At 36.5% G+C, this 16659-nt stretch overlaps 1 protein-coding gene across 6 annotated transcripts in view; it reads right to left on the reverse strand.

The window, feature by feature from the left end:
• RIC3 (RIC3 acetylcholine receptor chaperone) overlaps nt 1–16160 on the reverse strand; it is a 44089-nt gene extending 27929 nt beyond the window's left edge. For 4 of the 6 annotated variants that reach the window (XR_002777094.1, XM_011379571.2, XM_023522946.1 and 1 more), the window contains exon 1: nt 16013–16160. Coding sequence is in view for 5 of the 6 variants with exons in the window: in XM_011379571.2 (XP_011377873.1) it covers nt 16013–16136 (124 nt within the window). In the remaining variant the exon portion in view is untranslated. Of the gene's footprint in view, nt 1–3085; nt 3206–5253; nt 5326–6067; nt 6167–16012 lie in introns of all 6 variants that reach the window. The other 2 variants (XM_023522948.1, XM_023522947.1) reach the window with 2 other exon arrangements.
• Between the last annotated feature and the right edge of the window lie 499 nt (nt 16161–16659).

Consider the following 16659-nt stretch of genomic DNA (forward strand, 5'->3'; position numbering starts at 1 on the left):
ATAACTCTAAGGTCAGGAGATTAAGATACTAAGAGAAGACAATGAAGAAACTGGGAGAGCTTCTGCTGGGAAGACTGAAGACACATTTTTCACATGCTAAATTCCAGGTGTTGGTGGCACATTCAGAAGAAATTGTTATTAGATTATAGCTGGGCTTGAGAAGAGACTCTATGCTACCTAAGTGACAAAGCTGATTAAAATAAGTAAGTGAATGGTTCTACTACCAAAAAGGCTGGAGGGATATGTGTACTTCTATGCAAAGAGAGAAAGAAAACAGATGGTCAGAGGACCAGAAACAAATCAGTATCATAAAGGTCAAAGGAGGACAGACTTGAAAGCAACTGAGAAAACTGATAAAAACTAATGGCAATTCCTGTTTTTAGATGCAATGTATTCTTGAGAAAAAGATAGCCATCATATGAAACCCTATTTACCTGTTTAGACAATAACAAATGTACTACAAGGCATCACAAAATCTTCAGTCAGAAGGCGCCTTAAAAGTCATCCAGTCTTTCAACAAATGATATCCACATGCAAAAGGATGAAGTTGGATGCCTAACTCCACCATATTAAATTTAAAAATTAACTCAAAATGAATTAAAGGCTTAAATATAAGAACTAAAACTATAAAACTCTTAGAAGAAATCAAGCATAAATCTTCACTACCTTGGATTAGGCAATGGTTTCTTAGATATGACACCAAAAACAGAAGCAACCAAAGAAAAAAATAGGTAAATTGGATTTCGTCAATTTCTAAAAAAAACTTTTGTGCTATAAAACACACCATCGAGAAAGTGAAAACAAACCATTGAAAGGGAGAAAATATATGCAAATCATATATAAGGGTCTAATATCCAAAGTATAAAAGAACTCTTACCATTCAACAATAAAAATAACCCAATTTAAAATAATCAAAGGCTCTTAATAAACATTTCTCCAAAATATGTAAATGGCCAACACACATATGAAAAAATGTTCAACACTAGTAGCCTTCAAGGAAATGCAAATTAAACCCACAATGAGATACCACTTTACATCTACTAGGATGCTGTGATCAAAAAGATAATAAGTGTTGGTGAGGATGTGGAGAAAATGGAACTCTCAGATTCTGATGGGAATGTAAAATAGCACAATTGCTTTGAAAAACAGTCTAGCAGTTCCTTAAAAGGGTAAACAAAGTTTCCATATGACCCAGCAATTCTACTCTCAGGTATATACATATACCAGAGAATATGCTCTCACAACACCTTGTATAAAAATGTTCACAGAGGCATTATTCACAATAGCCACATGTCCATCAACTAACAAATGGATAAACAAAAATGGTATATCCATACAGTGGAATATGATTTTGGCCATAAAAAGGAATGAAGTACTGGTAAAATATGGATGAATTTTGAAAACATTATGCTATGCGAAAAAAAAGGCAGTCATGCAAGACCACATATTATATGATTTCATTAAGATGAAATGTCCAGAACAGGCAAATCTATAGAGAAAGAGATTAGTGGTTTCAGGGTTAGGGTGGGTAGGAAAAAAAGAGAGTGACTACTAACGTGTATGGGTTTTTTTTTTTTTTTGTGGTGGGAGAGATAAAATTTTCTGAAATTGATTGTGGTGACGGTTGCATAACTCTGTGACTATATTGAAAATCACCAATTATACACTTTAAATAGGTAAATTACATGGTATGTGAATTATACCTCAATAAAGCTGTTTTTTTAAAGTCATCTAGTCTAATCACTGGTGTTCAATATCGTCACCTCTCTTAAATGGTGATCCTGACTTTGCTGAATCCCATCAAACAGGAAACTCAGTACTTCCCCCTGGGAAGCTCATGCCAACCCTATACAGCTCTGTTAGAACTGTCTTGAGTTAATGAGTGAGTAATGGGAATAAGGAAGAAATGAAAATAAAGGATTTCAAAAAGCAACACTGACTAAATTATGTATCAAGAAGCAGAAAAACATGATTGATAAAGAGATTGTGGACTGGAATCAAAGAGGAGCTGAAAAAGTAGAGACTATTATTTTCAAAGGTAAGAGAAGGAACTGGAGTGTAGTGGAACAGATAGGCTACGTGGTAAAAATAGGTTTTACATACTAGGAGAAATCTAAGCATTTTATATTTGGTGTAATAGTTCACGTATTTACTGAACATTTATTGTGCCAGGCACTGTGCCAGACACTGAGATTAAAATGATAAATGAAACAGAGTTCCCGTCTTTAAAGAGTTTACAGACAAATATAGTTATAACATGGTAACCGTGCCTTAACCATCAAATCCAAAGACTTTTTCCTCTTATGGAAATTCCCTCTTATGACACCTCTGTAACACAAGAAAGTGAATACCACCTACTATTCATTCAATAAATACTGCATTAATCTGAATAAATCCTTGTCAAACTATGTCACACCACTCTACCGAGCTCTTTTTTCCTCCACTGACTGGTCCTTCAACCTACTTCTCAGACTCTTGTACTTAGGTTCTTTCTTAATCCTCTCTCCTCAAGATTGTCTCATCCTCTGTTCGTTCTTTATCCTTTTTCCTTTGGCAAACTCATACATTTTCAAGGCATCCAATATAATTCCCAAAATGTATAGCTCTAATTCTGACCCTTCCGTCTAGCTCTCATTTCTTATCTCTAAACCTCATTAGTATACATAGATCATTTTATATGTCTATCATCACAAACATAAAAATGTTCATTTTACCTTCCAAAACCTGTTCTCTTCCTGTATTTCTTTTGTTCATACAGTCATTCTCTCAGAACTTTAGGCTTGAGACCTATAACCTCCGCCATCTGTGACCAAGGGTATACTTGGGATGGCAGGCTGGGGTCAGGATGCTGAATGTGGAAGATTTTTCTTTTTGTAAAGTAACTGTCCTCGACAGGGAGCAACCTCACTTCTTGGATCTTGACACCACCATGTTTCTAAGAACTGAACAGCCAGGAATGTTTAAAAAGTCTATGACTACAAAACATTAAGAAATGTCTAGTTGATTTTAAAAAAACTTAATGAAATCCTCCAAGTTTATAAAAAAGTATAGATGATAATATATGAGCACTTGTGTACCTACTTACCAAGTAGATGTAACTGGAACCCCTGTATATTCTTCATACCATCTTCTCTGAGATAGCCACAACTCTAAATTTGGTGATTATTAGAGGTTTGCTTTTAGACTTTAGTACTTAAGTATATATCTGCAAACAATATACAATATTATCTTGAGTATTTATATTATGAATGGATAGTAGTGATGGTTGGATAACAATGTTGATGTAATTAATGTCACTGAACTTTATACCTAATGGTCTAAATGATAAATTTTATGTTTTGTATATTTTACCACAATTAAAAAAAAAATTTTATATTATGGTATCATACTGCACTCATGCTTCTGCAACTTCCCTTTTGTACTTTTTTTCTGGGTAGGTATCAATATTTTGGTCTAGAAATGTACCATGTTGAGACATTAGCTCTAGTTCATTCACTCCAACTACTATACAGCATCTTCTAGTTATCCATATTGCAATTTATTTACCCAGTCTCCAGCTGATGAACACTTAGGTTATTTTCCATTTTTTCACTATTATAAACATTCTGCTTTATAGCTACATTACAAACAGGATTTGTGGTTTTTAAAAAATATGCTAAAAAAACAACTAAAGGGATCAGAACATTAAAGATATTAGAACATTAAAACTGTAGAGTTCCAAAATAGAAAACAGCTGTTTTCACTATCTCTATATGTACCTATGTAATCCCTAAAATGGGACTTGACTTAATCCTAATTGTTTATTGAAAACTATTCCCATATTTAGGTTCATTTAATTATTAATATTTCACTTAGCATATCATTTAAGCTTGACTAAAAACAATGGATTTTACAGAGTGAAGCTCTACTTTCTATTGTTAATAACCATCCCTATTGCTAAAAAAAAACCTCCAGCACTGTTAACAAAAGAGCTTCCTAAAAGCAGCATTTAACCATTTGCAGCATTTCATTCTTAGGGAAAATAAATAAAAAAACTGGATGTGTTTATATTTCTGATTACATAGTTCAAGAAAGATCTTAATGTCTAGTTCCTTAAGACATGTAAACCTCTCCTTAAATACTGAGGAAGTTCTGGAGGCCATATAAATTCAGCATTACTTAAAGTAGAGGCTGGGACAACAGCTGTTTCTTCCTCGCTAGTCTCCTCCAAGGGCCCCTTCTTATAACATTCCCCTCCTATCTAATTCCACTTTGCTGACCACTGCTTTGATATTTTCCACTAATTTAACGAGATCTTTCTTTATCATTTACCAACCTCTGTGCTCCAATTTATTCTACATATTACTAAAAGAGATATTTATATGTCTAAGTTGCTTAGCTAGGGCCTAGTCCATATACCCTACACCTGTTACCTATTACTGTTTTGTTACCAGACTAATCTTATTCTAACTGGTCTTGTCATTTCTCTGATTAAAAGCTTTCAGTGGTTCCCACTGATGACAGGAGGCTATGTTAAACAGGAGGCAGCAAAGTGAAGTTAAATGAGTGCCATCTTTTCGGTCAGTTATTAGCTAAGATGCTGGCTGTGCCTCCAACTATTTAAGTGGAGGTTAAATATATCTTTCTTGAGCTCATTTTCATTATCTGTAAAATGAGTAAAATGATATCAACTTCCCAGGATTGTTACAGGATTACAGTATAACATACACAAAGCACCTAGCAGACACAGTAAGTATTTAACAAATTCTGATTTTCCCTCCCTACAAAAAGAATTCCTAAACAACTGAATTCCATAATCAAGTTCCAAAGTACCTTTTCACAATTCCTTCCCATTCCATACTCTTGATTCAGCCTAACTAGACTTCTCACCATGTTTGAGTCTGCCCTGTGATTTCTTGCCTCCACGCCTTTGTATGCCAATGGTTTTGCTTTTCTCTCTAATTCCACATATCTAAACCCAACCTATCCTTCAAGGCCCAGGCCAAATATTGGCCTCGTTCCAAAGCATTTTCTCATGTCACCCCACGTCCTTAGAACACATTCCTTGAACCTTTTTAATTGCACTTACCACACCTGGCTTTAATAAAGAGTTATATTTGTGTCATATAGCCTCTACCTGAAGGGACTGGGAAACAGAAATAGGTAACATCTTCCATTAAGCACCATTTCTACCCAATTTTATTTAGTGCTGACTGAAACCTACAGATCATATCTGAGAACAAGAAAAGCAGACTCTGAGATCCAGAAGCTGACCTGGTCCTATCGGCTGGGCCTTGGTGTTGCTATGAGCCGGTCTGGCACTCACAGTTAGGTCTTGGTGTTCTCCTGCTAAACATAAGCAATTTCAGGACATCAAATCAGACAAGGCCATTCTGTGACCACGATGGATCAAGACAAAAAAAAAAATACTCTGTAATCTGCCTGAACACAGACAAAACATGAACACTGTCCCAGCCAAATAACATCAAATAGCCCCCATTCCTATATAATGAGTGACTGCTGCTTCTTCACCAATTACAGCTTTAGCCTTCTTTAGTCTGCTCTCATTTTAGATAAACTCTATTAAGATACCCTATCATAGTTTTCCTCACTTCCTGACAGCTTCACAAAGCCTCAGATCTTTAAGCCTTCCTCAGAATCACCTAACACAAGCCCAAATCCAATAATAAGGCTTTTCAAACACTCTTACTGAGATACCACATGCTTCCCTATGATGTGCATTTTCCCTTGCTCCAAGTAATACACCTAACATTCAACTATAGGAGTATTCCTAGTGCTCTGCGGCTAGAAGACAAACTAAGAACTTCTTGTGTTTTCTTTATGCTTGGGACCCTACAGGGCGTGCTCTGGGTCTTGCATGCCATACACTTTGTCGAACTGATCTAGATGACTTATATTGTGCTTGATGACCTTTACTGGAATCTCAAGACTCAGCCCAGTCACTCTCAGGACAAAAAAGTTTTTCACTTTGTTATTCTGAGTATTTCAGTTTTGAGAATAGAAAAGGGCAATCAGAGTGACTGATCAAGGTGTTCCACACATATCACACTGCTCCACGCCCACTCACCTATATGTTTCTGAACTTGAAAAAGTGCCTCATTTACATGCATTCACAGGATCTCAAATTGTCTCCTCTCTTCGCTGAACATTCTTTCAGAGTAGACAGCTAATGTTTCATTAGGAGAAAAGAAAACAATAAGGGACCAAAATAACCCATTTGTCCTCAGGCACTTACATACTAAAATATAAAGAGCTATTTTAAGATAACAAAGAATTAAGTATATATGTGTATTGTGTTATATATGTTTACACACAGATGTATGTGTACATATATATATTTTCACCTCTCAGAGAGCTCCCAAATCAGTGGGCATGATTTACTTGAGGAGAACATAGAGAGAACAAAAGAGTCTGAGCTATTCCAAAGAAGCAGGGCTGCTGGGAATGGGCTGGATGGGAACCTTATTTATAAGAATTTAAAGTGAGACACTTACTGGAAAACATGGGCAAGCAGGGTGAGCAGGAGAGATGCCACAGGCCCAGCCAAGTGGAGGTGGTGCATAGGACCCCTTTGAAGCCAACTCTAGCACAAAAGCATCATTCTATCATCTTGGACGGCTTCAACTACCCTGGCACCTGCTCAGTCTCAGTCATCTGACTACTAACAAGTTACTGACCTACTGTGCTGACATTTTCATGGTCCACAGACACATAAGGTGAAAGGAGGGCAACTGCTAGTAGCAGTTGGGCAAAGAAGAAAATGGTTGGTGAAATGAAAGGAGAGCCACAGGAAAAAGATCATTTCAGTTTTGGGCTAAGAGACCAACTTAGTATTTGTGGCAACAAAGTAGGGGGTGTGTGTTACAGTCGCTAGGAAGGCAGAATTAAGAAGTTCTGAAAACGGACAAACAATTCCACGGCATGAGACCACCTCTAAGAAGAATGCTCTTAAAATGCATTTTTTGGGCATTTCAAAAATTCTCAAGTAGGATAGGCAGAGGAAAAAAACGTAGATATACAGGAAGCTCTTCTAAAAGAACAGAGGAAATATGAAGAAAAAGACACATAAGCAATCTGCACAAAAGAATGGCAAGACTTGGAAGAACCACACCAGGAGGCCACGGTCCAAAATAAATTAGGATTTACAAAAAGGACAGCAAAAGAAAAAGGGGTATTTTTAGAGCAAAAAAGCAATTTGCCTGATAAAATGTTATGCTGAGCAAGCAGAATTTCTCAGCCTGTATTTTGCTTCCATATTCTCTATCAAAGGGAATAAATTTGAGGTTAAATGGAAGAGAATTAACATTCCTAAGGAAAAATATAAAGTCCCAGATGGATGAAGAGGATAAATTCAAGTCTATTCACTAAATAATTTCTACCAAAAAGATTGGGAACATTTGCAAAAAGGGTCACTGAACCAAAGAAAATTTTAAGAAATTATGTAGCTTAAAAGAGAAATCTTGAAAGAACAGAGAGATAACTATTGTTCCAGTTTGCAAAAAGTAGAACGTAGATGGTGGACTTTTCAACTACAGGGAAGTGAGTATTAGCCATTACGCTAGATTCTAAAAAGAATTCTTCCTTTTTTTTTTTTTTTTATGGAATGGAGATGGGAAGAAATAGTATTTTTTTCATTATAAAAGAAATGCATACCTACGGGAAATTGAGAAAGCACAGAAAAGTGTAGAGAATAACAACCACCCATAATTCATCCAGAAATAACCACTGTTAAAATGCTGACCTATTTCTTTCTAGTAAATATACAGTGAGAGCATCTTCACTTTTCACATATAGCATATAATTTTACCGTATCATTTAAAACAATTCGTGAATATAATTTACTGGATTCATAATTGTCTATATGTGTATATACCATAATTTATGTAACCATAAAGAATAATATGATGGCTTACAAATGCTAATAGAGGAAGCCATAATCCCTAGAGCCAGCATTCATTAATTCACTCAATTTGCTCATTCTTACATTCGATAATAAATATTTATTGTCTACTTTGTGCAGGCTTGGTCTAAAACTGGAAATACAGTCAACAAAACAAAAATCCCTGTTGTCATGGAACTTTCTTTATAAGTGAGAAAATAATAATACCAAGGACAAAAAATAAAACAAGCAAAGGGGATAGGATGTGTTGTGGGGAAGTTAAGATTTTAGCTGAAGTGGCCAGAGAAGGTTCAAGAGATGTCATTAAAGTGAAAACCTAAAGAAGATGAAGGAAAGGCACATGGATATTTGAAAACCATTTCGAGCAGAGGAAACAGCAAATGCAAAGACCCTGAGGTGGGAGTATGCCTGGAATGTTCAAGGAACAGCAAGGAAGCGGCCACTGTGATCAAAGTAAAGTTAGAAAGCAAGAAAAATAGAAGGAAATTGGGAAGCGGATTAAGTAGGGTCTTTTGGGTCATGTACAGACTTTGTCTTTTCATCTGAGTAAGCCAGAAGCCACTGGTGGGTTTTGTTGAGAGGAGAAACTTAGGCTTTAACAGGATCAATACAGCTGCTGTGTTGAAAACAGACAAGAGGAAAGGAAGAAAGCAGGCAGACCACAGTCTAAGACAGAATAAGATGGAGTGAAGCAATCAAGTGACCAACTGGTTGAATGACTGTACACAAAAGGTTTCAGTGAACAGGCTGGTACAATCCTAAGAGGAGTTTCAAATGATTGATAAATTTAAAAAATAATAATTTGAATGATCTATCAAGAAGCTATGCTGATCATAATCATGGGTGAAATTATGAAAAAAAATCATGAGGCACTGAAATCTGAACACTGACTGGATATTTAATGATATTAAAAAATTACTGATATTTTAATGTGTGATAATGGTACTGTGGTTATGTTTTAAGAAGAATTCTTATTTTTTAGAGCTGTACACTGAAGTATTTAAGGATAAAATGATCCAATGTCTAGGACCTCCTTCAAAATAATGAACTGTATGGGGAAAAAAGTAGGTGGAGACACCCATGACAAAAGATGATGGTTGTTGAAGTAGGATAATGTGGATTCATTTTATTACTCTCTCTACTTTTGTTTAGCTTTGAAAATGTCCTTAATAAAAGGGTTTTTTTAAACCAAGGATGGCATATAGCTGAATAGAAAAAAGAATGCTCTGAAAAAATTTCAAGAGGCTGGAATTCTTGACCAAATTTAAACAGATAAAATGCAACAGGGAAGACTATAAAGTACTATATTTAGTCCAAGATATCAACTAAACAGTACAAAACAGACATAACCTATTTTTAAAATCTTAGGATTCTATTTTGAACAACTTAGAATAACTGGGCAATCTTCCATAATAGTTTCAATGTTTTTTTGTGATGTGCTTGTACAATAAAATCAAGAATTGAAACTAAAATATACCCAAGATTGTTATTTATGTTGCATGTAAAATGTTTACGTAATTAGATGTATGTGTATATATATATATAAACATAAAGATGTAAAGCAAAATACATCATTACTACATTTGGTGTTTTAAAGGTTTTCTTTGTTACTACCGCCATAGGTCCCTTTAAAAGATGGATATGTATTTACCTTCTAGGACAAGAAAAAAGATAACTGAATTAAAGCATTGGTATTGTAATGTTTTGTAATTTGTAACAATTTGAGATATATATATGGTGTATATATAATATTTAATCACAATTATAAACAATAAATAACATTTAAAATAACAAAATCATGTTACATAAAATGCATATATGTATATACATATATAACATAGAGGACAAGAATTATGATAGTAAATATTGGAAAAAATGAATTTTTGAGCTCTGTAAAATCCTGAATAAATCAGTGCACATACAATTATAGAAAAAAAAATTCTTAGGATTCTAATATACAATAAGGTCATCAAGTAAAATACCAAAAATCTAAAGCAATCTCCGGGATGCGTTAAGTACAAAATTTTAAAAGAGTATGGGGAGAGGTAACAGGCTGGTCTTCCATGAACTAACTGGCTCACACTTGCTGTTATTTGCCTTTTAAGAGAGCATGTTGAGATACTTCCAACTGTCATATATGTCATAAGAGGAATGGATGAGGGACGCAGATATCAACATAGGGAAAAAAAAAAGACTGAAGAAAGGGACATGATACTAGTCTTCAAATTCCTGAACTATCTTTCCCCTTAAATGTACTTTTCCTCCATTCCTATTCTGGGGAGGGGAATCACCATTTATTCACCTAAACCAATGACCTGAGAATAATCCAAGATGCCTCCTTCACCTTCCACTTCTAATTTAAAATGTCTCTTAAAATTGTTTTCCTACTCAACGCTGATTGTTTCCCCTGCTCCATTTACTTCTCTTCTCCCAGTACCCTTATTTCCCTTTGGGAATCACTCTTAACTTCAGAGTAGTTAATCAGCCTATTCTTTCTACTGACAGCACTGCAAGTAACCTAATTCAAACCATTAATATGGGTGGACATATTAGCTGGAACTATTGGGAAAGAATGGGGCAGGGGGAGTAAGAGTGAGGTGAGAGTGAAGAGTGACCTTAAAAGAAAAGACACTCTTTCTCTGGACAGTGGAGTATAGTAAGAAGGATGTTATCATTGTTGCTATTCTGAAAGAACAGTCAGAGGATAGAGCCAACTTGAGAAGGAACCCAGAAGTGAAAAGGACATGGAAAATCAGAGCTAGAGTCTTGATGAGATTGTGAGTCTCTGGATCGAGCAACACAGGAGGCCAGTTCTAATACCGGGTCTTTTCATTTATACAAGACAATAAATTCTCTGTCTTAAGAGAGTTCAAGATGAACTTTTCTGTCACTTGTCAGGAGTATCCTAACTGATAAGCCGAATGACGTTAGCTTAATGATGCTCATGATGTCTCAGCTAGATTACTGCAATCATCTTCCCCCTGAAGAAATCCTCAAAATATACCTCTATACTGCTATCAGGATGTCTTTTCTAAAACCAGATTGGACTTCTCTCTTCTATTTACAAACTTACAATGGTCTCCTCTACCTTTAGAATAAAATCTAAACTCCTTAAATATGACAGAAAAAAATCTTTAGTTTGGCCCTTGCCAATTTCTCTGGTCTCAACACTTAACAATTCTAAAGCTATTTCAAAGCTGTGGGTTTTTTTCCCCTCTGTGTTCCCTCTGCTTGGAATGTCCTTCTTAATGAGGCTGATTAAAAATGCTTTAAGAAAAAAAAAATGCTTTAAGAGTTACCACCTCAATTTAACCAAGGAATGCAAGGCTGGTTTAATGACCAAAAATCAATTATATATTATATGACTAAAATGAAGGACAAAAACCCCATGATCATCCCAGTACACACAGAAAAAAGCAGTTCACATAATTCAATATCCCTTCATCATAAAAGCACTCAACAAACTAGGCATAGAAGGGAACTTCCTCAATCTAATAAATGGCGTCTACAAAAAAACCTAGTTAACATCATACTTAATGGTATGAAAGCTTTCTTCTTAAGATCAGGAAAAAGACAAGGATGCTCACTCTCACTAATTCTATTCAACACTGTACTAAAGGTTATAGTCTGGGCAGTTAGGCAAGAAAAAGAAATAAAAGACATGCAGATTGGAAAGAAAGAAGTAAAACTATACCTGAAGATGACATGATAGTATATCAGAGCTAATAAACAATTCAGCAAAGTTGCAGGATACAATATTAATACACAAAATTAACTGTATTTCTATACACTAGCAATGAACAATTTGAAAATAAAATATTCTATTTATAATATCAAAAATAATAAAATACTTAGAGGTATATTTAACAAAATAAGACTGGTCAACTAAAAACCATAAACTTCTTTGAAACCAATTAAAGACCTAAATAAAAAAATACTGTGTTCACAGACTGAAAGACTTAGTGTTGTTAAGATGACAATACTCCCCAAATTGACCTACAGATTCAGCACAATCTATCAAAATCCCAGCTGGTTTTTGCAGAACTAACAAGCTGATTCTAAAATTTACATGGAAATTCTAGATCATAAAACTCAGAAATCAATCTTGAAAAAGAACAAAGTTGGAGGAGTCACACTTCATAATATCAAAATGTAGTACAAAGTTACAATAATCAAGACTGTGGTACTAGAATGCATATCACACACACACACACACACACACACACACACACACACACACACACACACAGACACACACATGTATGTGTTTGCATCAATGGAACAGAACTGAAGGTCCAAAAATAAACTCTCACACTTATACTCAATTGAATTTCAACAAGGGTATCAAAACAATTCAATGTAAAAAGAATAGTCTTTTCAACAAATGATGTTGAGACAACTGCAGATCCACATGAAACTGGACTTCTACCTAACACTGTATACAAAAATTAACTCAAGATGAATTAAAGACTTAATAAGTATGAATACTATAAAACTTGAAAACAGGTATAAATATTCATGACCTCAGATTTGGCAATGACTTTTTAGATATGACACCAAAAGCAGATGCAGTAAAAGAAAAACTGGATTTCATCAAAATTAAAAACTTTTTCCCTTAAAAGGACACCTTCGAGAAAATGAAGACAATCCCCTGAATGGGAGAAAATATTTACAAATCATATTCTGATAATGGATTTGTATCTAAAATACATAAAGAGCAAAACAACAAAAAGTAACCCAATTTAAAAATGGGCAAAAGATCTGAATAGACATTTCTCCAAAGATATACAAAGAGCCACTAAACACATGAAGACGCTCAATGTTATTAGTCATCAGCGAAATGCAAATAAAACCACTAGGGTAGCTATAATAAAAAAGACAAACAATAACAAGTATAGGCAAGATGTGGACAAATTAAAATCTTCATACACTGCTGGTGGGAGTGTAAAATGGTGCAGCTGCTTTGGAAAAGCAGTTCCTCAAAAGGTTAAATATAGAGTAATCAATCATATGACCCTGACATTCCGCTATTAGTTCCAGCCACACTAGAATGCTCACATTTCCCAAATGTATATACTCAAGAGAAATGAAAGCATGTCTAAACAAAAAAAGTTAATAGCAGCATTATTCATAATAATCAAAAATATAAAAAAAACGAATGTCCATCAACTGATGAGTAGATAAATGTGTTATATCCATACAATGGAATATTATTCAGCTATAAAAAGGAATGAAGTACTGATACATGCTACAACATGGATGAACCATGAAAACATACTAAGTGAAAGAAGCCAGTCATCAAAGGTCACATACTGTATTATTCTATTTCTGTGAAATGCTCACTATAGGAAAATCGACAGAGGCAGAAAGTAGATTAGTGGTTGCCTAGGGAGATCTTGGAGGGTGATGGCTAAAGAGTATGGTTTTTTTGGAGGGGGATGATAAAATGTTCTAAAATTGATTGTGGTGATGGTTGCACAACTGTAAATATACTGAAAACCACTGAATGTTATGCTTTAAATGGGTGAACTGTATGCGATGTGCATTATATCTCAAAAAAGCTGTTAGGAAAAAAAAACCATACTCTCCTCCTCTATGACACTTTTCTTGCCCCAAATAAAACTGACCATTCTTACTACGAGTCTACACCTTTCCCTGCAAGGGCCTGAGTACTTACAAATGACACCTTTTTGCACTTATTTGTCTGTTTTCCTCAACTAAGCTGTAGGTCCCTTAGGTAAATTTGGCTCATTTTTTTTTTCTTGGAATCCACAGTATCTGTACACTGTGCATATTCTATGTGAAAGGGTATGTCATGAATATTTGCTAAAAGACTATCTTAATGGCTGTCATGTGGAAAAGGGGCTGTGCATGTTTCACATACTCCAATGGGCAGAAATGGAAGTTACAAAGACACAAATTTTAAGAATTTTCAAATAATTAGTTCTCTCCCTTTCTTCAAAAGGGGGGTTTCTGGGTTCTGTGAATTCTCTGAACTGATACTCAAATTCTGAATGTATATAGAAAAAGTATGTGCTTTTTTTTCTAGGGAGAAAATCAGTAACTTTCAACAGATTCTCAAAGGGGTATGTAACCCCAAAATGGTTAGAGTCACTGTTTTTAAAATGGCAGTATACCAGACCAGGGATTTTAGTTAGCAAATTTCATTTACCAGAATATATCATTCGAGATAAGTTTCTAAGTATACACTTCAGTAACTAATGCCAAATGAGAATTCACAATATAGTAGCTTCATAATCTTCAATCATTCACAATATAGTAGCTTCATAATCTTCAAACTACTATTTCTTTAGCACCTGACATTTTAGCCAGGTGCTAAAGAAATAGTAGTAAACAACACAAAGTCCCTGCCCTCATGGAACTTACATTCTAGAAGGTAAAAACGAAAAATGAATAAGAAAATTTTACATCATATAGTCATCTCTGCAATAAAGAAAATAAAACAACATGATGGAATAGGGAATGATGGGAATAGAAGTTATTTTAGCTAGGGTCCTTAGAGAAAGTCTCTCTAAGGAAGTTACATTTGAGCAAACTTGAATGATAAGAAAGCAGAGGGAAGGAAGAACACTTGAGGAATAAAGAGAACAGAAAAGTGCAAAGATTCTGAGAACACTCAATATCAGCACTTGCGTTCTCAAGGGAAAGAGCCATGTCTGATCTCTACTCTGTACAACATTCAGAAGAGCGTCTCTCACTCACATTCGACAGAACTTATTCAAGATAATTCAGCATAATGGGAATTCAGTTCAGTAAAACACTATTTTAGAAGAATCCTTACTGATCAAGATCATGAATATACTCTTCTTCAAGGCAGACAAAATCATTAGACAAGTAAAATTTTAGAGATAAAAGAATAACAAATACGTAAAGATTTTTCAGAAGTTTCTTCCAGGTAGGCTATTTTACAAGCATAAAGATTATCAAGTAAATTCTATTAAGAAAATTCTGGGTTCAATCTGCCCTCAAACTCTAGAGCTTAGTTCTCTGCACCTGTGGTATTTATAATCTATGATGTGAAAGAGGATGGAACCACTGCCAGTGGGCTCAAATTAGAGGGAAGTGATTTCAGTTTAAAAGAAGCTGTCCAATAATCAACAGGATGAACATAAGGAAAGTGTTTGAGACTATAAAACCATGTCTCAAGGATGTTAGGGATAATATATGGCAGACAGTTACAGTAGAACTTCATGACCTGTAGAGAATTGTCTAGTTCCCTCTCCCAACTTCTGGCATCCACCTTTACACTCGTTCATCATGTAAAAGCCCCAGAATGCAACCAATAGGGTGGATTTTTAACACCACATACATCATGCCAACGACAAAGGTTTAACAAATATATACTTAAGGGGACTGTAGTGATTTGTTCACCTCAATAATTGATGTTTGGATTAAAATCTTCAAGTTACAAACATACCTCGTTTTATTGCGGCTTTGTTTTATTGTGCTTCACAGGTGCTGATTTAAAAAACAAACAAACAAACAAAAAACTGAAAGTAAGACCCTCCACCAGCAAAAGATTACAACTGCAGTACTCGTTTTATTAGGGTGGAACCTAACCCTCAATATCTCCAAAGTATGCCTATATATTTTGAAAGGCATAAAAAGAGCCTGAAACAGTGAACATCCAACACCAAATTGAAACTATACAACGAATTAAGGTTAACAATACCAAATCCGACTGGTTTCATTTCATATAAAAGCACAACGGAAAACACACAGAAACCCTAAAGAGGTACTCTAAGTGGGAGCCCTCCTGACTCAAAGCACCTGAACGAGTTCAGCCAGTGAGTGGAAGGGGCTGAGAATAATGGGTGTGTGTAGGCCACCCAGAGAGTGCTCAGGCAGGGGTGCACGCATGCCTGACCCTTGAACGTCAGGAGAGATCTGGCGCTGGGGGAGTTGGGCCGACGCCCTGGTGATGCCAAGGGAAGCTTGATGCTTGGCCCCTCCCAAACACTATCCAGTCTGCCTTCTCTAGCCCGTTGTGCAGATATGTAAGTGGGGACTGAAGATTCCCGTAGTCACCCCTCCCACGAGCAGCGTTCTCCCTACTCATAGCGGTGATGCCAGGAGCTGGCGTGCGCTTACCTTCGGGCGCTGGTGGCGGCTCCTGTCGCTTTCCGCGGGACAGGAAGGCCTTAGGCAGCAGCAGCGACACAGCCAGGACGAGCCCAGAGGCCAAGGCCACCCTCTGGACGGTGGAGTACGCCATGACCGCTCGCCTTCGCCGCAGGTGCAGACGCGAACCGGAACCGGAAGAGCAGCGCCGGGGTCTCCTGCGGGCGAACCTCGGGCTGCGCCGACGGCGAGCGCGAGGGACAAGCGCGCGAGGCACCCGCACCTCTCGTTGCGCGGTGCGGGACTGGCCCGCTCCTCCCGCGAGGTTTCACTGTAAACAGTACCCGTGCTCTCCCATTAAGTACAAACTAGAAACTCCTCCCTCTCCCTCCCCGCCTGCACGTGTGCGTTCAACCACCTAAATAACCCACACTGGTGCCCTCTCCACCATCGCTCACGACGCACCCCAGACCACACCATCAATTACCTCAACGAACTCAGTCTTCCAGTTTCCACCCATGTCCCTGGCATCTACTTCCCCAGCATATTCCCTCCTTCCAGGGAAGCTTTCCTTGTCCTGTCCCCTCTGCATGGAAAATTTCCAAAGCCGTCTCCACCCGTTAAAACTCATCCGAAGAACAACTGAAAAATACTACCACCGTGAAACTTTTTCAGCC

The sequence above is a fragment of the Pteropus vampyrus genome, unplaced genomic scaffold (assembly GCF_000151845.1).
Source record: "Pteropus vampyrus isolate Shadow unplaced genomic scaffold, Pvam_2.0 Scaffold366, whole genome shotgun sequence".
NCBI lineage: Eukaryota > Metazoa > Chordata > Mammalia > Chiroptera > Pteropodidae > Pteropus > Pteropus vampyrus.